Source organism: Gymnoscopelus microlampas, assembly GCF_963454915.1.
Source record: "Gymnoscopelus microlampas genome assembly, chromosome: 13".
In the NCBI taxonomy this organism is placed as follows: Eukaryota; Metazoa; Chordata; class Actinopteri; order Myctophiformes; family Myctophidae; genus Gymnoscopelus; species Gymnoscopelus microlampas.
Genome location: NC_139950.1, coordinates 40934585 through 40955589, shown reverse-complemented (window position 1 = coordinate 40955589; position 21005 = coordinate 40934585). Strand labels below are relative to the sequence as shown.

At 45.0% G+C, this 21005-nt stretch overlaps 1 protein-coding gene across 2 annotated transcripts in view; it reads right to left on the bottom strand.

Annotated features, from left to right (window-relative positions):
• The window catches only part of heatr5b (HEAT repeat containing 5B), a 29326-nt gene that overhangs the window by 2204 nt on the left and 6117 nt on the right, over positions 1–21005 (bottom strand). The window contains exons 8-35 of one of the 2 annotated variants that reach the window (XM_084077299.1): positions 20491–20785; positions 18695–18850; positions 18221–18471; positions 17877–17988; positions 16343–16495; positions 15884–15983; positions 15572–15681; positions 15324–15487; positions 13551–13726; positions 13291–13396; positions 12968–13158; positions 12096–12255; positions 11759–11948; positions 11182–11351; positions 10089–10236; positions 9808–9987; positions 9085–9345; positions 8296–8477; positions 8054–8122; positions 6216–6395; positions 5886–6123; positions 5141–5380; positions 4884–5011; positions 4202–4346; positions 3390–3662; positions 2335–2559; positions 1487–1638; positions 1063–1276 (exon numbers count right to left, since the gene is read on the bottom strand). In XM_084077299.1, the coding sequence (XP_083933425.1) occupies positions 1063–1276; positions 1487–1638; positions 2335–2559; positions 3390–3662; positions 4202–4346; positions 4884–5011; positions 5141–5380; positions 5886–6123; positions 6216–6395; positions 8054–8122; positions 8296–8477; positions 9085–9345; positions 9808–9987; positions 10089–10236; positions 11182–11351; positions 11759–11948; positions 12096–12255; positions 12968–13158; positions 13291–13396; positions 13551–13726; positions 15324–15487; positions 15572–15681; positions 15884–15983; positions 16343–16495; positions 17877–17988; positions 18221–18471; positions 18695–18850; positions 20491–20785 (4969 nt within the window). The remainder of the gene's footprint in view (positions 1–1062; positions 1277–1486; positions 1639–2334; positions 2560–3389; positions 3663–4201; positions 4347–4883; positions 5012–5140; positions 5381–5885; positions 6124–6215; positions 6396–8053; positions 8123–8295; positions 8478–9084; positions 9346–9807; positions 9988–10088; positions 10237–11181; positions 11352–11758; positions 11949–12095; positions 12256–12967; positions 13159–13290; positions 13397–13550; positions 13727–15323; positions 15488–15571; positions 15682–15883; positions 15984–16342; positions 16496–17876; positions 17989–18220; positions 18472–18694; positions 18851–20490; positions 20786–21005) is intronic. The other variant, XM_084077300.1, reaches the window with a different exon arrangement.

The window sequence follows — 21005 nt, the reverse complement described above, 5'->3', positions numbered from 1 at the left end:
GAGAATGAGGTGGAACGCTATCCTGATTAATCCCTTTTATCCCCTCTATGATGTGCTAGCGGGGATGAGGAGCATATTCAGCCACAGACTCATCGTCCCCCAGGACGAAACAAAGCGACTTGTACACCGTCCTTTGTGCCAGGAGCCATCAGGCTCCACAACCAAGCATGACCCCCATATGTTCTTGGATTACTGACTCCTGCTTGACTCTGGCACACAGACTACAAGGATGAACACTACAGAGCCATGCCAGATGCCTATTAAGGATAACAGTTGTAACTGTTTCATCTTTGATAAACTCTACGTTTACTTACTTATATGCACTGTTAATAGACTAGATCATTGCTGTCGGGCAGAAACCTTTCATCTCCCTATTTAAACTTTTAGTGATTTTCCGTAAATGAATGCCCGACTTGATCATACCACAGTGTTACACAAAAGTAGCAAAAGTAGCAGATCTCCAAGCTCAAAACGCGGCGCGAAGCTCGTCAATCTGCTATGTTTTGCTATGTTTGAATTTGAATCCTGAAAAGTAACAGTTTTGGACATATGAGGTTTACACCCGACAGAGACGATATATATCATCCAGATACCCATTGTTGTAAGCCGGCTGACACTGTACAATGCACAGACACAAACCCGTAGCGTGGGAAAAAAGGCTGACCACAATCCAGCTCTTGCTGCTGACGTGTGCATGAAACGAGCACGAGCATGAGAATTTCACAGGAGAGTGCCCGCTTGCCTCTCCGCCCTTCAACTTCTCAGTGCGTCCCAACTAATCGCCCGCCTCTCACTGAAAATGAATTACTAAGACGCGTCGATCGCTCCTCGTCTGAAAGGGCCTTAAGTCTATTTATTGTATTTTGTATTTTTGCCTATACCTATCTGTGCCTCATACTGCTGTTGCTGCTATGACACCTGAATTCCTCCACAGGGATCAATGGAAGTCTATCTATCTTACCTGTGTGAAAACAAACAATTTGTGACTTTCAGTGCATCTTAAATTGACATACATTAGAGCCAGGGGTAGAAAAAAATACATTGAAAATGTAGTGTACTTACGGTTCTGCTCTTCACCCATGCCCACCAGGGCTTCCAGAACCTTAATACCCTCCTGCACAGCCTGCAGTTCAGTAGCAGTCCCTGGGCGGCTGCGCTCCACTGCCTTTAGCTTCTCCACCATGAGTGGAGCCAGGGCATGGATGTAGGGAGTAGACAGCGCACGGCTAGAGTGCTGAAACACTGACAACAGCAGCTGGTAACACCGGGCTTGAACCTGTGGCAAATACAACACAAAGTCACTGAGCCAACCGCTCCTGGCAAGCACACCTGCGCATTTTCTAATAATGGTTCTTGGACCGTGGCCAAGGTTTTACACTAGGACACAAGAACAACTGGTCTGCATAGATTTTTTTTTGTCACGTGTGGGAAAATGTCTCCCGAGTGACAACGTCATGCTTGAAGTACGTCAGCACCCACAACATACCAAGGGATCACTGGAGTTGAGGCCATTCCGGAAGCGATCCATGCAGCCCTTCTGCAAGACGGTGACTCCTACGACCTCGTTGCTGGCCGACAGCAGGAAGAGCGTGATGGCCGTCAACATACTGACCTCATCCATGTCAGGCCTGGACTCATCTAAAGAAACAAGATATCCAGATCAATACATTGTCGGTTGTAAAGGCCATGTCCATATGTACATGGGTGGGTATACTATTTTTTTAAAACGTAGCATGTTCTATGCGTTTGCCAGAAACACTGCCAAAGTGTTTTGCTTGTGACGTCATCTCCTTGTGAGATTATCTCCTTTGTTTACATCAGGATTACATAATGGCAGACGAGGACAAAAGAGTGCTGGTTCTAACATTACTAACAACAGCAATGTTTACATGTTTACACAAAATGTACAGTTTTGTGTAAAGTACTATTCCACCATATTGAACAGACAAAACAGACATTATTCTGGTAGTGGACTGTAACAAAGCTACGCGAAGGAAAGGTCAGATGTGTTATGTTTTAGGCACTGGGAGACAAACTGGAGCCGTGATGGAATGCATTGAAGTCAGTGAGAGCTGGGTGGCCAAGTGCACGAATTAACACTAAGTGAATGATTGCAACCTTAGTAAAATAACCGTTTCAGGAAAATAAAAGAAGCCATATCACACATTGTTCTCTTTTGCTTTTCATGGGCACACTGTATAATTTTATTGAGTTATCTAAAGAGCACAGCCTGGGCTGTATGGGCTGTCATCACGTAGGTGTTGACAGGCTGTCTCACAATGACAGCTGCGTTTATTTTTCAAATGCTTTATTTATCTCTCTCGCTGTGTTTACCTGGCTGGGAGTACTCGAGCATCGATGCCAAGCTGCTCCTCACCAGACTGGTCCACTGTGTTTGAGTACTCTCCACCCGTGCCAGTGGGGAGGTGATGATTGTCTTGATGCCCTGCAAGGCGGCCGACGCGGGCAGAGGCACTGAGTTGTCCGGTGTCTTCACCGCAGTCTCCTTCAGTACTCCAGTAATCAGGAATAACACCGTAGGCAGGATGGTCATGCTTCCTGTGAGGCAACACAGAGGAAGAATGGACTACTTATATAATCATCCATATCACTAATCTATGACCATTTGTAAGAACTCTGAAAACTGTAATTCCAACGGAAACCATTACAAATGTGAGGAGGATCTATAAGAGGAGATGATAATCAAACAGCGTTAGAGGCAGACTTGTTTCCTTGTTTAATATGTAATTATTAACGGACAAAACTACACAGCATGGACTTATCAAGTTAGGTCAAAGTCTTAGTACCGATCTGTGTTATGGCTTAGGTCATCATGTGAGAAACAATTTCTTGTGTGCACTTATGTTTGAACTATATACTCCTTTGTACGATGAACAGGGAAAATAACTGATCTACACCCTCATTATTGCGTCGCATCGCTTGTAGATCTGCTATTTTCACAATAAATTGTTTTTGGGAAACTTTTCGCCTATAATGACATGCCCATAATAGGGATGCCAGTCGGTTCAAAGAGGTTAAGCATAGTGTGTTTCAGCATTTTTCATTTTATGTTTTACTACAGGTGTCTGCCAAGGAAATATTCGCACATCCACGTAGCTCAGATGCAGGCGCGTTGGACAGTAACAAATTACAATTCATTAAGAAATAGAAAAATCACACCCTGTGTGAAGAGAGTGGTGCCTTTGATGAGCCCCGTATTGATGTTGTCATCAATGTTTGTTTATTGGACAGACATACATACATACATACATACGGACACACGGACAAAGCCAGATATAAGAGTGGTTGGCACCACTCAAAAAAGAAAAAGTCTGCACATTGCTCTTGCTCAGCAGCATCAATTTTATTCATGTAACTACAGGTCTCACCAGCAGGGGAGCAGAGTGAAGGCAACTCTGCCAGGATGGACACCGTGTTGGCCACTAGGCGGGCTCCCTCCTCAGGCAGCCGATGGGGCCTGAGGGGTGCGTGGCTGGGAGACTCGGTGACCCGCGTGTTGAGCTGGGGCAGGTGACGCACCAGGATGAAGACCAGCAGCTCCATGGCTGCAAACACCAAGGACTTGCCGGGCAGCAGCTCTCCCGTGTCCCCTCCCTCTCCCAGAGGAACCAGAGAGTCCTTCTCTTCTCCGTCATCTTTGCCTAAAAGGGAACACCGTCCAGTTTAGCGCTCTAAAGGCCTGAATACACGGCACACATCCTTCTCAAGTGTGCCATTTCTTTTCAAAGGGAGGAGGGTGAAATCATCAACGCTAGAGGAAAGTCTGACTTTGTCTGACTACAAGGGGTTGTATGATGTACCAAACATGGTAGTTTGTGGTTATCAGAGACACATGACCCTGTAACAGCCAGAGTTTTAAAGAGAACTTAGCTTTTTCGCCTTTGGAAGAGGCAGAAATTCTGGTCCCCCTGCAAACGGCAGGTGATGTGATTTGCAAATATTGGCCGCTATCCACATACCGTGTATTCAGAGCTTAAATTGATGACAACAGCCCCATTTGAACAGTGTCTAGACTGCAGACAATAAAACTCTGAAAGCCTTAAAATTACATTCCAACATATTGATCGCTTTATCTGTCAGATAAGGTAAATGGCATTGTTAGAGGCAAAGCAATGCTTCAGTTTGATGAATGGTATGTTTATTTATAAAACTGAGAATTTTCTTAATGTTAGTTCCTGACCCCGATCGATCCTTTGCTGTTGCACACGGTCCACTGCTGCCCTGATGGTCTCCTGCACCACAGCGGTGACCTGGAGCTGTATGGCCGGGGGGTCTCGGGTCAGCAGCAGTCTATGGAGAACATTCAGCAGCTCCACACCCAGCAGCTACAACACAAACGGAACAATAGAGCTCTAATTGGAACAGTTCAATATCCCCCCCACACTCTGATAGGCCAGGTCTGTGCGCAACTTCTGTACTCCCTTCCTCTTTCGCTCCGAGTGCTTTATCTTTATCCATTAAGCGTCTACAGGTCAAATCCATTCATTGCCCTGTGCCCTCCACTCCAAACAGTGCATCCAGTCTGGCCTAGGGCCAAGAAGTGAGCACAGGCGTGTGATGCCTAATTTATATAATACTCAGTCATACTATGGTGTCCCTGCGCTGAAAAGAGCTGATCTAGCTCAAGTACAACGCGGTACGATGTGAGTGGAGGAAACGTATACACAGAAACGGGGACAGGGGACCATAATGCAAAACGATATATACATTACTCATGCTCAAGTATAGCACCACTGAAAGGTTGTTTTCCCACCCTCTCGCCGGTAGTTTCTGTGTTAATAATGAGCCTTCCTTTCATGTTTGGCCATCTGAAACCTCCCGACATCATCAGTCTTCCCTGTGTTTGTGCACTCTGCCTTTACCTGGTCCTCTGCGATATGCGTCTTAGCAAAGGGAGACTCCAGGAGAGTGTAAAGGCCCAGAAGGCATGACGTGACGTGCTCCATCGGCTCCTCAGGTCGGGGGAAGCAGAGAAACTCAATACTGACACCTGGGAGACAGGGGCACAAAAACACACAGTTCGAGGTGCCAAGTGTGACTCACAGGGCAGCTGGTGAACGGATAAAAAAATACACAGCAAACGCAAAGCCTCAAAATCATGTGTGTGATTAACGTTTACCCAGCATTAGATGCATCCTGTCTTTGACCTGCTCCTCAAAGGTCTTGGTGGTGAAGGGGACCCCCAGGGGGAGGCCAGGGGGGATCCTGGAGGGAGCAGAGGGGGGGTCCTCTGGATCCTCTTCAGCTCCGAATCCGGTGCTGCTGAGCCACAGGGCCACGGCGTGCAAGACGGGCGACCAGGAGGTGCGGTAGTGGAGCCGTGCCGTGTCGATGGTCTCTGGGGTATAGAATGCTCCACCTGTACGAACACAAACACACAATGTAAACAACATTCTGTACAAAGATGACAACCTAACCAAAGGAGGGCTCAGTTTATTGCCACTGCAGCAGATCATCACCACAGTGAAAACTAAGAACAGTCATTCTCCTTTAGTCCTTAGGAGTTCTACAGTATGTCTGAGAAATTAAATCCTGAGAAAAGCAAGCACATAATTAGGGATAAGCTGCGACCAGCTAATAGATCAAGAGGTCATATATAGAGTTACATGTGCATACAGACCATTCAACATTACATTTTCCAAATACTAACTATCACTAAATACTAATGAACTTTACGTGTGGCGTGCCCTCTTGGCAAATCAGGACAGGTATAACCATCAATGGTTTCACATTGTGACAGCGTTTGAAAGTTTTGAAGCCACAGGCAGACCCGTCCAACAGAGTGGATTATGTTAGCTGCTTATTCGCAGCTAAATCCCACACCAGGGAACATGTCTAGTACTTAAATGTAGACAGTGTAGTACCGTCGGGGGGCAGCTGGCTGGAGAACTCGGGCGGCAGAGTGAGCAGAGCGTAGTCTCGCAGCATGGCCAGCCACAGGCGGCTCAGGGAGGGCAGCTCCGGCTGCACCAGGCTAATCAGGCAGTCGGGAGGAAGCACGTCTACTCCATACTCATCATCCTCATCATCCTCCGTGCTTTGTACCGGTACGGGTGGCTTGGACTCCGCCTCTTTCTTGATTTTCATCGCCACCACATACACCTGCGGGGGCGGAGAGACACAAAGACTGCAATCAGCTTCGTTCCGCGCACTGCGTGTTCTGAGCAGAGATGAAGAGGGGGTTTCAGTCTCACCTCAGCCCATGCCTTGAGAACAGCCAGTTTCTCCATAGTAGTGGCACTTTCGCTGTACAGCTGGCTGGAGGAGCCCTTCCCAGCCTGCACCTTGTCCAGAGAGGACACCAGCAGGTTGTGGACTCGCCGCAGGTCGTTGAGGTCGCTGACTACACCACTACCGATCCAGGTACTACACACCTGTAGATACACACATGAGTCAGGAGGTGGCAGACTGGTGGCAGTGCAAGCCCACCACGTATCTCTTTTCATATGCAAGGGATGATGGTGAAGGGATGCCACAGGCACTGGCGGGATTAAACTCTATGCCAGCTAAGAGTTTGTGTTGGTCTGGAGGTCTTAACTCATTGACTGCCAAGGACGTAAGGACGGACGGACGGGGGAGCCTGTGAATGATCCAAGCACCACCGAAGAAGAGTACACCCAGAGATCACGTGACCACAAAAAAAAAAAGATCGCCTCCTTTCATGTTAAAGGATTCACATTTCTGTTCTCGGATTTATGTTGTTTTCAAAATACAAGCCACATTTAAAACGGCCATAGCCCTGGAATGGAGAATCGCGGCCGGACAATTCGCCCCCCCCCCCCCCCCCCCCCCCGATTATACTGGACCCCCGTGCGTGTAATTGTAAGTCGATCTCCGTGAGGACGGCGGTCACGGAGAATATTCCATGATTTTTACAGTAAAATCACAGTTTTCGCTGGCAAGGGGACCGGAGACGGTTAATTAATTCATTCCTGGCAGTGAATGAGTTAATGAATTGATCATAGTCCCTGATGGTCACATGACATTGCAGTTGGTTCTTTGTGTATGTGAACATTGCTCTCATTTCGATGTATGTAAAACATTTTACCTGCAGCCTCACTCAAATTGCCTTAAAAATAACTACGTTGTTTATTCTTATCCTTAGGCCAGGGAGGAACATTTTTAGATCTTGTATGTTATATAAAGCCATAATGGCTTGATAAAACTGCTGCAGCAGCAGAGAATGAAATAGAGTGCAAGTTTATAATCAGCTTTACTCTGCATGAGTGGAGTGGATATAGGACACTGTTCCGCAGGCAGAAGGAGCAAGACAGACAGAGAGAGAGAAGCAGAAAGGGAGGGATGGTGGAGTGAGAGCAAGAGAGACAGAGATAAAGAGAAGAGGAAATACAGCACTTGCTGCTATGTCAATGCCTTGACATTGTTGGATTCTGAGGGGAAGATGACTCAGTGTGCCAGAGAGATTAGCAGCCACTGCGGCAGCACCCACTATCAATCAAACAGTTATTTAAACCTCGGAGCCGCATTACACTACATAGGGTGTCCAACTGCACAGATATGAAAGAGGAACATTACTTCAATGGACTGAATGCTGTACAACTGCATTGACATAAAAGAGGAACGTTACTTCTAATAGAATGAACAGAATGAATGCTGTGGAACTGCACAGACATAAAAGAGGAACGTTACTTCAACAGAATGAATGCGGTAGAACAAACAAACTGGTTGTGGTTGCGACCGCTGTTATACCGCCTCGTAGCGCTTTGACTCAGCACATGTGAAACAGGAATGTTGGTACCATGGTGTAAATATTTGACAGTAAACAAAATAATGATACTGCTTTTATAAGTACGCAAAGTTGCTGTACATGGGAGAAAAAAAGATACATTAACTTTATTAGGTAATAAAATAAAAAGTTAAAAAAAAAGTTAAAACAAACGGGTGGGGGGCATTACCTAGTTAAAGCAATTCTGAAAAAATGGGTTTCAAGGACAGTTTTTAAGGATGGGAGGGCGGAGGGCCTCTTTATTGTGGTTTGGGAGTGATTCTTTGTCATTGGTGCAGAACTTACCTGGCATGCCTTGGCTGTGATGTCGGACGGTGTATCTGGAGAAAACGCAGGCCTGAGAGCAGCCCCAACCTTAAATGCACAAATGTTTCTTTAGTGGCATTAAGTGAAAGATGTACAAAACAACTACGTTGTGAAATTATTTCCCACATGTTCTAATTGTCTAAACTGTCATATAAAGTTTAGACAATTTCTTTGACTTTTGAGAGACCTAATGTAATTCAGTAGCTTTGTGACAGGCTTACATTTGCCTGGTACTGTTCCAGGATAACATGGCCTGGGAACTCAGGCTCTGGCACTGAGGCAAACTTCTTAATGATGTCCTCCAGGGCCTGCAGTCCAGCCATCCTCAGCTGGTTGCTGTGGTCAGTAGCTGCCATGAAGGCCATGCGGATCAGGTCCGACAGATGGAGCACCAGCAGATCACCTGGAACCATGGAGATGAAGTGAGCGAAGGTCACGTCAGAGTTTATAGCGGTGGTATTCAGTTATGTGCTGTGGAAGTCCGAGGGCATGTTGGTAGTGGTAACCAAAAGCTAAACGACCAGGCGATTTCACCAATACATCTTCAACCAGATGTTTTTTAGAGCTAAGGAGTTGAATCATTCAACGTAATGCCTGCTTGAAATGAAAAACTGCATCATGAAGATGCAGTTTTTTCACCGGGCATAGAGTTTTAGAGTTGAACAACCATGAGGAAAACAAACAAAGCTTTTTAATCATAGACCAAAAAGCAGCAAAACTTGATTATAAATAACAAAAAATAGCCTCAATCAAGCATTTCTTTGTGAACCAGAAGCCAGTGAAGGGAACGCAAAAGAGGCTGAAGACCAGGCTTGCTGCTAGTTTTTTTTTACTTTCCCCGTGTTAATCATTAAAAAAACACCCTCAGTTCTCACCACCAGCAAGAATGCCCACGTCCTTTGTATGGCACACAAAGAAGGCAGCATTGAGCTACAAGTCACTGGTGGTACAGTATAAAACAACTGCACATACTTTATGTCTGCACTGGCAGCATGCCAAGTGCATCATACCTTTGGGGTTTTTGGCTTTAGCAGAGCGGGCAGCAGCCAGGTCGAAGTGTTTCTTGTCTGCGTTCTCACACAGCAGGATGATGCGACACAAGCAATCAGCAGCAAACACCCTGGTCACCCAGCGTGGCGCCACAGAAGGTTTGGAATTGTCGTCTCCGCCCAGCGTTGTGAACATGATGTCGTCGTCCATCTCGTCCTTCTTCTCAGAGTCTTCCTCGTCTTTCCCGATGTCAAAGGTGACCGGCACCACTGTTCCAACCTCTGCAAAGGGGAGATCACCGAATTCAACATAACAATACCCAATGATGTGAAAGCAAGAATAAAGAATGTTTGTTTATGCAGCAGCAACGCCTTGGCAGTCAGTGATCGTTATCAATCCTATTATCAGATGTGCATTAGAGTAAACTGAGAAAGGTTTTTAAAAGCTTATCGTCACCCTTGACTTTTCCATGTGCATTACTAAACTGATAATGCCTAATTTATGCTTTAAGTCGCACGCCAAACATTGTAGATCTACACTAATGTGGACTTTTAGATTGGCCATGTTCTGTGTGTGACACTGTCATACGATGGAGGTATAAATCGGGCTTAACTGTGAATGTAGTAAATGTGAGTATCAAATTTCCCTCACCTTCAGCAAAATGTATTTCTTTCAGTTCAATGTTTAGTATTCATCATATCGTGTCAGCTCAACTTCAGGGAAAGCAATGACAGTGTAATTACCTGTGGTGGCTGCTAGGACATCCTTGCAGAGCTTCAGCCAGTGGGGGAGTTTATCCACAGCAAGAGAGGAGAGCATGTGGCCCAGTGTGTCATGGATGTCATGGCACAGCTTTCTGTCCGTCTCTCGATCCAACATGCCGAACAGAACCCCCTCTAGGCCCGTCTCTGTGATTTTCAGATCTATGCCAGGGACAAACATGACACAAGTCACGATCACGCTGTCAGATTCGAGGCCCATGACAACACTAGACGTTGCGGTAATCTCCAAGGTTTGCACTCACTGATGGTGGCATTGTCTTTGTTCTCCCCTGACCTCTTGGCCAGGCTCATTGCGTACTCGCATACCTCTGATGCCTCCCTCTGGGCCAGCTGTCTCAGACAGGCAACTGCAGCGCGACGCAGCAGAAGGTGAGAGCTGCACAGGTGCACCTGTCAGGAGCACAGTCAAAACGCAACAATCAAGACAGACTGCAAGTATATTTACATTAACATTAACATAAAGTGCACAACCAAGGATTATATAAAAGCATTTATTTCTAAATGCAATCTATCCATTTTAGGGAAAAAAGAGTGTTACCTAAAATTCATTACAACCACAAGTGAGAAACAATTTTATATGCAGGGGTCGTTTATGAATCCTGGGTCCCCTGACACCTGGGCTCCCAGGCCCTATAATAATAGTAGTTAAAGTGACATATTAAAAAAATATGGGTGCACCGATACCACCTTTTCATGACATAGTACAAGTGCTTTAATTTTAGTACTTGCCAATGCAGGGCATGAGCAATTTCAACAATATTGCTTTTTTTGTTTTTAAAATGTAACGATTTCTTGCATTTTCACTGTATACTGAGCAGGATATGCTCCCTTGAAGTAGCAGAAACAAATCCTAAAAAGCCCTTGCCATTGTTAAAAACCAAATAGCCAAGTACAATGCGCCCGTCCCTCTAGATTCTGGGATACAAACAGCCGCCACATCCCTTCTGATTATGGGGTTGATGTCACTTAGAAACACGCAGCCATCCCTTCGGGTTATGGGAACTATGTCACTTGTAAACACAGCTCTTTGCAAATTGTTTTTACTGGCGACAAGCAGCAACAAATCACACATTTAAAATAGCCCAAAATCACTTGGACACAAGGAACTGGATAACGGCATGTATTCAAGAACAAAAGGTATTTTAGCTAAGTATTTAGCCTGGTATCTCTGGCGTATTCCAGGGCCCCAGTCTTGCTCTAGGCTCTCTGAATGATTCAAGGGTTTCCCCCCTTACGGAGCCCCAGTTTATATGTAACCGGATCATGATGGTTGATAATTGCAGAACAAATGTCTTCATGCAGTACCCATGTACATTATAAGCTCAGGGGTCTTACACAGAGACAGGGCACCAAGCTGGAGAGGTTGACATGGCGGGGAGCAAACATGTGTAGCTGCTGTAGACAGGAGATGGCAGCTGCCTGCACCAGCGAGTCCGAGTGATCCTGCATGATGGCACAGCCAACCAGGCATGACGAGCGGATGGTGGAGATAGTGGCACCATTTCCTGGCAAACCCCACAGACAGACAGGTTGAGCAGAAAATACAAGATACATTGCATTAGGTATCATCTTTTGCTTCCAAGACTGCTAGAGTGGGCTACCGGTCTGATTATTATTAGATTAAAATGGATAACATTGCCACCTGCTGGTCTATTTAGGAACATTCAAGGGTACAGTTTAATTACATTACACAGGAAATAATTAGCACGCTTTTGTAACAGTACACAGTAAAATGCTAAGTGTTAATTTAATTCAGAGAGTGTACAAATAGAACCAAATGCATCATTTGGTTCCGTTTGTACACTCTCAGAGTAATGGTTCCATTTGGTTCCATTTGCAGTCTAGAGTTAAAAGAACACTTTTCTGATGGTTTTGACGACAGGAGGTTGGGTCAGTTTGTTGCCACGTTTACCTTGAAGCTCTGGTCCGACAGTGGTAATGAGGGCTCCCAGGCAGCGACCCAAACACTGGTGCACCTCTGTGTGGGAGGGGGGTACCGTGAGGAGGAGGGTGAGTACCAGAGACAGGGTGGGCTCTACGTAGCCCCTGTACATGGGACCACTGGAGTCCACGATCAGAGCCAGAGAGTGCAGGGCCCACGTCTGGCAACAAAACATCAGGAAAGTCAAGAGTTAGCATTCAGATGATTCCATACCACAAACAACAATGATGATCGTGTGTACAGCGTATGCAATAAACAAAACTGTCCAAAAGCCGAAAGCATTCTCTAGGATTATCCCCTTACTCACCTGAACCTCATGGGAGGATCCATCCTGGGCCAGGGCTAACAAGATGCTGACGCTGGTCTTTAAGTGTTGGCCGGAGCCAATTCCACCGACGTATCGATGCAGACAGCCCAGAGCCAGAGAATGGCCTGTCCTTGACACCACATCACGGGCAGACTTCAGCCTGAAAAACATGAATAACATTATGCAGCTCAAGGTTGGACACGACAGACGTTCAGTCAGGGATGTGACCACATTCTCTAAGTGAGTCAAATGTAAATCAGGGGATGTATTCACAGTATTTTTCTCCTAAACGGCACTAAAACGTCCAAGCTAAGAGTTTTCTTTTAAAACTTACCGGGTACAAAAAGCTGCTGAGAGCTATTTTTCTTAGCAACTATTCTATCAATTACTTTGGTGATTAAGTCTTAGTTTGTGATTTAGTCTTTTAAAAGTCTTCTCAACTACCACTCACTTCTCACTGACCTGTTTTTACCACTAAAATGCTCTGTGAATTAATCTTACACCTAAAATTGACAACCGTTAAAATTTGAACTGAATGGCCATTGTTTTTAAGATGTTCTCCTAAATGGGCCAGTTACGAGCTACTTTTAAGATGTTATGTAAATGTGGCCCCAGTTGACCGATTCCGGTTTGTGCCACTTCTTCTCTCTTTCTTCTCTCTCTTTCCCTTGCCTTCTGACCACTTTTGTGATATTATGCATTAATTGTAACGGAATGGCATCCTGGTCTATCTATTATAATTCAAATGTACTACAAGGACTCGCTTTGATTTCAATTGTCCAGGATTTTTAAAACGAAGTCAAATAATACAAAAAAAGACTCAAGAAAACACACTGGGCCAACGGACGGTAGGGACTTAATGGCTTACTTACTTGTCAAAGCTGTACTGTGCCATCCGGGCAATGAAGGTGACCTCTCCCACCACTTGAGCCATCCTCCCCAGAGCCTCTCCAGCAGCACAACGCAGGATGGGGTTGGGGTTGTCCAAGGCTCCCATTACCAGCGCCAGGGCCGACTTACGCACCTCTTCAGGACCAAGGGTACTCTTGTTCTCCGCCAGACCCTGTAGACAGGAATTGAAGAAAGGAAAAGCAGCATTAATTGTGCATCAGCTAAATAATGCGATATAGGTTAGGAAATCTGATATTTCTGGCTGAAGCATCAAAGCAGAGAATGAAAATGGATTGGTCCTCACCTTGAGGGCACTAAGTACTGCAGTAAAGATGTTAAGCTGGACTGCCTGCTGACGAATGCCCTTGGCCTGCTTGATGCACTCTGCAAAGTGGTCGAGCATCTGCAGCCTGTGTGGCAAGGTCCGATGAAATACATTTTATTCATGGGGCGTTACAGAGTAAGCACGGAATGGAAACAGGCAGAGGACTAAAACGTACCAACGATGTTGTAAATATTACATCAAATGGTTGACGTTATGCAAATATCCGAAAGCTATCTAACCTGTGTTTGAAGGAGACATGGGGGAAGACCACACCAAACAGCGCTACGGAGGCATCGATGACAGATACACCCAGAGGAAGGGGCCCAGCGATGTCCTCACCCACAGGAACACGCAGGTAGATGGAAGAGGGGTCATGTTCTAAAGCCCCACTGCCAGATGCACTGTTGGGCTGCAGCTGCAATATGAATCATCATGATATTATTTATTAACTGTCAACTATTTTAATTTTCTCCCCAATTTTGTCATTCCCAGTCCCCCATGTGTACCGCAGTCACTGTCGCTGCCAACCCCCACAGTTGACCTGGGGAGGGAATAGAGGGCTACATGCCTCCACTGATACATATGGAGTCGACAGCTGTATCTTTTCACTGGACAGTTAGTGAGGAGTTTCAACAGGAGAGCTTAATGCATGCAAAGGTTCACGTTACCTTCCCCAGTTCCCCTCCTGAATGAACAGGGCCCCTGACCAACCAGTAGGAGTCACTAGTGCAGCAACAAGGACACAATTTCCTGCTGCCTTCACACCCACGAATACTGCTAATTGTGTTTGTCAGACCGTTGGAGACACTGCTGCTGGGAAACGACCCCTGCAGGCCTCTATGGTGAGATGGGAAAGCGTTTTAATTCTACTCCACCTGGACACCCCCCACAGACACACACATCCAACCTCGACCACCCAATTAAATACTTTATTATTAACTAACTGAGGAGATACCATTTGGGGTTTGTGCTTGTATGCTGTTTTTATCATCTGTAACTAAATAATGGTTATTTCACAGCTAGCAAAATTATTCACGGTTCCAAGATATTCAGAGTAGTTTTGTACCGTCCTCAGCAGAAACGAATGTACAAGAAGTACTAAAAAGAGGGCATATCCAGGTGGCACAGGGGTAAAGTTCATGCCCACCACTGTGGGGACTCAGTGGGGCTCAATTCCTTTGCGGTGCCTCCGGCTTGGCCAGGTGCTCCCATGAACAAAATTGGCCATGTTTGCAGGTGGGAAGCCTGCAGGGAGTGTATTCTCTGTCACTGCACTAGCAACTCCTATAGGTTGTTCAGGGCCCATGCTCAGCTGGGCTCCTATTCAGCAGGGAGCAGAACTAGGTCGGATAGTGTGTTCCTCTGCATGCGTTATGACCTCCCGGTGAAATCATCAATGTCAGCCAAAAAGAAGTGGCTGGTGACTAGTTAGTGTTAGTGATTAATACAAGCTTAAACTATGCCCAATGCCCATTACAGTAAATACTGTCTATTCTGCACAGAGCGGCACATGTCCATGGTTACGTAGTTACTCCTGCTGGGTTGTGTGTTCAATGTGAGATCATAATGTGTGATAATCAGATATCATTATTGTCTCCGCCAGGCCAAAGGCATGGCCGAAACTATGTTTTCGCCCCTGTCTGTCCGTGTGACAGTGTGTGTGTCCGTCTGTGAGCAACTAATCTCCGGCACCGTTGGACGATCTGCATGAAACTTTGCACGCATATTCCTAGGAGGCCAAGTAAAAACCTCTGCCCAAACTTTCTACATCGGCCTGTTATAGCGCCACCAAGAGGCCGATTCTTACAAAACTATTTATATTACTCCTTCAGATTTGTCCAAACATCATGCAAGTCGGTACACATTATCTCTAGTCATGTGATTGACTAAGATTGGCTTTCAAAGTTTGCAGGAGTCCATTAGAGAAGGAAAACAGAATTTGCCTATCTTTCACGCACAAACACAAAATAGTAGTCATGTTTTCCCACATGATAGATAATTTGAGCTGTTACCTGATCCTCTATGGACTTGTGGTCTGTCTCCTGAAGCCAGGAGCCCATAAGCACGCTGTCATCATAGTGACAAAGTGATCGCAGCAAGGAGGTGGTGGTGTTGGCTGAGTTGTCAGTCAAAGTGAACTCAGCCACCAGTTCTCTTAAGAGAGCATTGAAGCTACCTGCACAAGGAGAGAAGTGCTGCTTTGAAACACTTTCCCTACACATTTCAGAGAGGACTAGATACAGAGGACCAATGTTCTTACCTTCATATGTCTTTGGGGGCAGGAGAGCCAGGATGTCATAGAGCCTCAGCCTCACCATAGCAGCGCTGGCTTTAAGATGAGCACCGTGGACCTTGGTGATGGCAGGGACACTGAACAGAATGAGCACAAGAACGCATGATGTAGAATGGATTTATTATCATATAAAAGGGGGAAAATAGTGATGTTCCGTTAAAGAGATGTTTTGCGTCCATAAAGCCTGAATATTGAGCCCCTGTATAGTGTAACGATAACTTTAGCAAGTCAAATCAGCATTGAGTGAATTCAAGTGAATAGAGGAGCTCTGGTACTCACTGGGACATCATGGTCATGGCACATTCTATGGGAGTCATCAGACGCCGGATAACGTCTTCTGTGAGCAACTCAGGGCAGTGTGCCACAAAACTACGCATGGCTAGGGAAGAGAGAAGAGAGAGACAGAGAAAGAGGGGGGAGAGAGAGAGAGAAAGAGACCAATAGAAAACACAAGAGCCAGATTGACACAAACAGGGAGAGAGCGCGACAGAGAGAGAGATTGTTAAAAAATAAGCATTTGCTCTTTTGTTGGGTATATTATACTTCATCGTACTCCTATTGCCCCAACCCATCTCACATGACATGCCCAAAACAAGTGATGAATAAAAGTAGTTAATAGTTGCATTATGTACAGTATAGGTGAATTTCCCGGCAGAACAATATAGAATCAATCCATCCACGAAATGATCATCTCTGTGGGTTTGTACAATGAATGACTGAATGAATGTGTGTCCTTACCACACAGTGCCCCTGCCCTGCCCTCCAGTGTGACCTGCCAGGTGAAGGAGTCTCCTCTGGCCTTCTCTGCCTCGAGCTCCTTCTGGGAGCGTGGGAACACATTCCGCCACAGCAGCAGCATCTTGGGAAGGTGATAGCGAACTAGGGAGGGACCTGGGTACACATAGGAACACTGTGTGTCAGAACACCATGTACAGTGGTGTTGATTTATGTTTATTTGACAACACAATCACATTGGACAGTCTCTAGTCTAGATCATTGGTTCTCAAAGTGGGGTCCCCAGCTAAAGTAGTTAGTGTAGCATCCTCATAGCTCATAGCACGTCACTTTGTGCAGCGCTATGAGCTTGTAGATCTGCTATTTTTGTTTCAAATCTTTTTTTATTGTGAAGCACAGGGTAATATTATACAGTTCTGTTCATACATATGGATTGCTTCCTTTTTTTTTTAAACAAAAACCAACAGACATACACACAAAATAGACGGGTAAAATGAAAAGAATACACTCAAACTTAAGCAAAATACAAAGGGACCCTCCCGCCTCCCTTCCCCCTCCCCAGAAGTGCTGCCCCAGATTACGTGCTACACGGGTCATCCACAAGGATTAGCCTATCAACCTTTAAGAAAGGAGACTAAAGGCTTCCAAATCTTTTCAAAATCTTTCAGTTTGTCTTTGAATATAAATCTGATTCTTTCTAAATGTAAGGATTCTGTCATCTCGTTGAGCCAGAGTTTGATTGTAGGGGCCTCTTTCTTCTTCCAAAATAAGAGTATCAGTATCAGGTATTTGGCTGAGTATCAGCCAAATACATATAATTTTGGGGGTCTTTGACATGAAAAACTTTGAGAACCACTCGTCTAGGACGGTGCCTTGCCGTTGCCTTGCCCTTCTACTAGGGATGTCCGATTTTATCGGCCTCCCGATATTATCGGCCGATATTAGCATAAAAATTGATATCGGGAAAATATCGGTATCGGTTTTTGAAAATAAGTTTTATAAATAAGTTACAGGAGTTCTTACTGTATATGGTGTGTGTGATATGAAATTTGAGCTTACCCTAATCACAATAATCCCCGCATATATCGGTATCGGTTGATATCGGTATCGGTAATTAAGAGTTGGACAATATCGGTATATCGGTTATCGGTAAAAAAGCCAATATCGGACAACCCTACCTTCTACCACACCATTTTTCAACACCTGTCCACAGGAGGCTTTTCTAAAAAGAATTATAATCTATCATCTAAAAAACGAACTAATCAAAATAAGAAATGTATTTCTTATGGTCAGAAATAATTTGAGTCATCTCTTAAAAAAAACATTGTCATCAGTCTAGATTTAGATAAGTGGGTAGAGTTCCAAAGTTCTGCCCCTTTATTGACCAAAGGAGGTCTTGTACATTACAAGTAGCTCTGACTGAGATCTAACCACAAGTCCAGAAAACAAGGGTGAAACATGATTTTATATGCATATGCACAAACACACACACAGTGAGTGTTAAATGTTATTATTCGAGGGACAGTCCTGTCCTCACCAAGGGTCATAAGAGCTCCCAGTAGCAGCCATCCCGCCTGTGTGCGCTGCAGCGAAAGCCTGCTGTTCTGAGCCGCTGTCCGCAGGAGGTCCTCAGCTATACTCACGACCAGCTGAAACGGTGGAAAAACAGACAAATGCAATGAGTAACGGTATAGCTACTGAGAAAAATACCAGCCTCTGACAGGCGGATGAAAATCAGAAATTGCCCATTGGGAATGAATAAGGTTTTTTAAACCTAGTTGGAGCAATAAGACCAAATATATTCAATTCTAGCCCACAGGAAACATGAACCGTAGTAGATGTATCAATGGTAGAATGTGTGTCACGGTGCTTTCTACAGACCTTGCCCTTGGAGTGGGGGATGCCCAGGGGGCACTGGTGAACCCCTCCCAGTAGGGCAGCCATGGCGAAGCTATAGCCGCTCACAGCCTCGGGGGAGCTCTTCAGGTTGTTGATGCGCTCTGCACAGCGGTCCAACAGCGGGGTCAGCTGGTAGGGCAGCGCCACGGTGACACAGCGCAGGCACCACGCAGCTGCCAAACGGGCCGCCATGCTCGGGTGCAGCAGCACTGAGGTCACAGTTTCCACAAGTCCTAGGGAACGGGAAACGGGGAACAAAGAAACGACTTGAGCACACATTTTTAGCTCAGGTACTAAATGATCATTTGCTGCAATTATAGGCTCACATGACCAACAGCAGGGTTGTTTTTGTACAGAAATGTTTCTCCACCCCAGCAGGGGTGTCTTTGTCTGGATATCTGATGGTGCAGGAAAATAGAATTGAAACCCTGATTGATACTAGCGTGAGCATCTCACCTATGGAAGGCTCCTGAATAAGCGGTGAGGCGGTAGCACTCAAACTGTGGACCAGACTGCCCAGCTCCTTGAGGGCACACACCATGACATGCTGACTGGCAGAGACATCCGCTGCCCCTGCCTTGTTCTCTCCACTGGTGTCATTTACCACGGCCTCTGAAAGAACGCCATGCAGGGGGAAACAGAAAAAAAACAGTTTTGTCAGCACAAAAAGTGCCAAAATGGCCAAGTTGAACAAAGCTAATCTGGGAGTTAAACTAATCTAAACTACAGAGTTAAGATCGTCTACATCCCTCAATTCCATAACATTGTATAATAATAATAATAATGTTGCTGTCACATGCTAGTACTCAAACATTGTGGTAGGATAAGTTGACTTGCACTGTATCAAAACACATTTCAATTCTCTCAAACAAGGAAGGCACATCCTGTAATTTTACTACTGGTTAATCATAATCCTCAGACACTATTGCACATGGAGGTCTTAATAACTTAAATAGCTGCTTGCCACCCTTGCATGAACCATGCAAGGTTGTCACACATCAGCAAACTGCAAAGCCCTGCACCAACAGCAGTAGAAAACCCATGGAGTAGAAACAGACGCACTGCACTGAACGACCCATACACAGAGCTCTGAGGCTTTGTTCATTAAACAAAACCATGGTGTGATCATATTAACAGCAATCACTGGTTCCATGTCAGGACCAAGGCGGCAAGGATACTGCCATGTATTATGCATCAACTTAAATCCTCAGAGCTCACAAAAATGTAATGGTTTGGCTAAATCTGAAAATGCTGCAGAAAAATAGCAGAGACAAAAAAGGCAAAGTCAAGAAAGTGGGAAGCACAGCAGCACCCAACGAAGGAATGGGGAAATTAACTGATAAAGCTGATATTTAAAGGTGGAAGAGGTCCTTCAATACACATTATCAATATTTTTACAAAAGAAAGAGCTAGCATAGCAGACTGACTATTAACGCGATACCCAGTCAGAATATTGAACAATAACAAACTGTTAATTAAAGTCTGGGTACAATTGGTAAATGAAAAATGTAGTACACTAAGCTGCATCTTAGGACATGACATTTTCTACCGTGCATTGTAAGGTACAATGGTTCACTGGGTCAAATGATGTGCCCAAAGAACATCAAGAGTACAAGACAAGAAAATAGGTTTTGACATAGTCCACAGTTCAAAGGTTTCAAAGCAAATCACAGAGTAAGAATCATCTTTCTTTCTTTTTTTAAAGAAACAATGGCGATCATAAAAATGATTGGTGATTATTAAAAAAAAAAGATGATGCGCTAGGAAAGGAAAGGACATTGTAGGAGGCAAACAGGAAAGCTCAATAGATGCAAATTGCTAAATATTATGTCTTGTCACCATGAGTTAAAAATGTGGTTTGCTTTTACTGATTGTGAGCAGGTTTAGTACCATCAAGCATTTCTGCCTATCTAAGCCATACAGTATGTGAGGACAGGTTATTTTATTTTTATTTGGGGTTTGTAAAACATTGATAGTGTGCCAAAAAAGCCAACTAGCTGAGAATAGAATGCATGCCTGAGCCTGAATAGCGCATTTACAAATTCATGTTAATGACTGTATGATGCTGCCCACTTTGAAAATGTCAAGGAAATAAAAATGACCTAAAGAAAAGGTAATGAAAATCCAAGGAAAGCAAGCAAAGCCAACTCCACACACAACACAAGCAAACCACAAGCAAATAAAAGCTAAATAAATAAATATAAACATGAATGGTGAAAGGGAGAAAAAAAGTAATAATGACGAGTACTTACTCTGTAATGCTCTGAACCGTGATATTTCCCCCCCATCCTCCTTACCCACAGCCCTCATTTGCTTGCTGATGGCTTGGCAGATTTCTTTGCCCGCCGCAATCTGGGCTTTTTCTCCCAGCAAACCCCCCAGGGTGGCACGCAGCATGAAGGAGACGCAACGTCGTGAGTACACAGCCTCTACGTGTGTCTGCGTGGCCCGTGGGTGAGACACCAGGTCCAGCACGTGTGACAGGAAAGTGGCAAAGTTGCGCTCCAGCCACTGACCGCCGAGAGTTGTGACGAATACGACATAGGCCTGTGAAGGAGTCATGGAATAAAATTTGCAAAAGAAAATCATATAGAGAAGTGAACACACTACGTGCACATCATAACACGAGACACAACCAAACGGTAAATTGAACGACAGGACACAAACTCAATGAAAGCACAATCATAGATCGTCATCGTGGCTAAAATTAGAAGACTTCATATAACTTTTTTTAATGAATGTTATCTCTCTAACTTGCTTGTGCAGC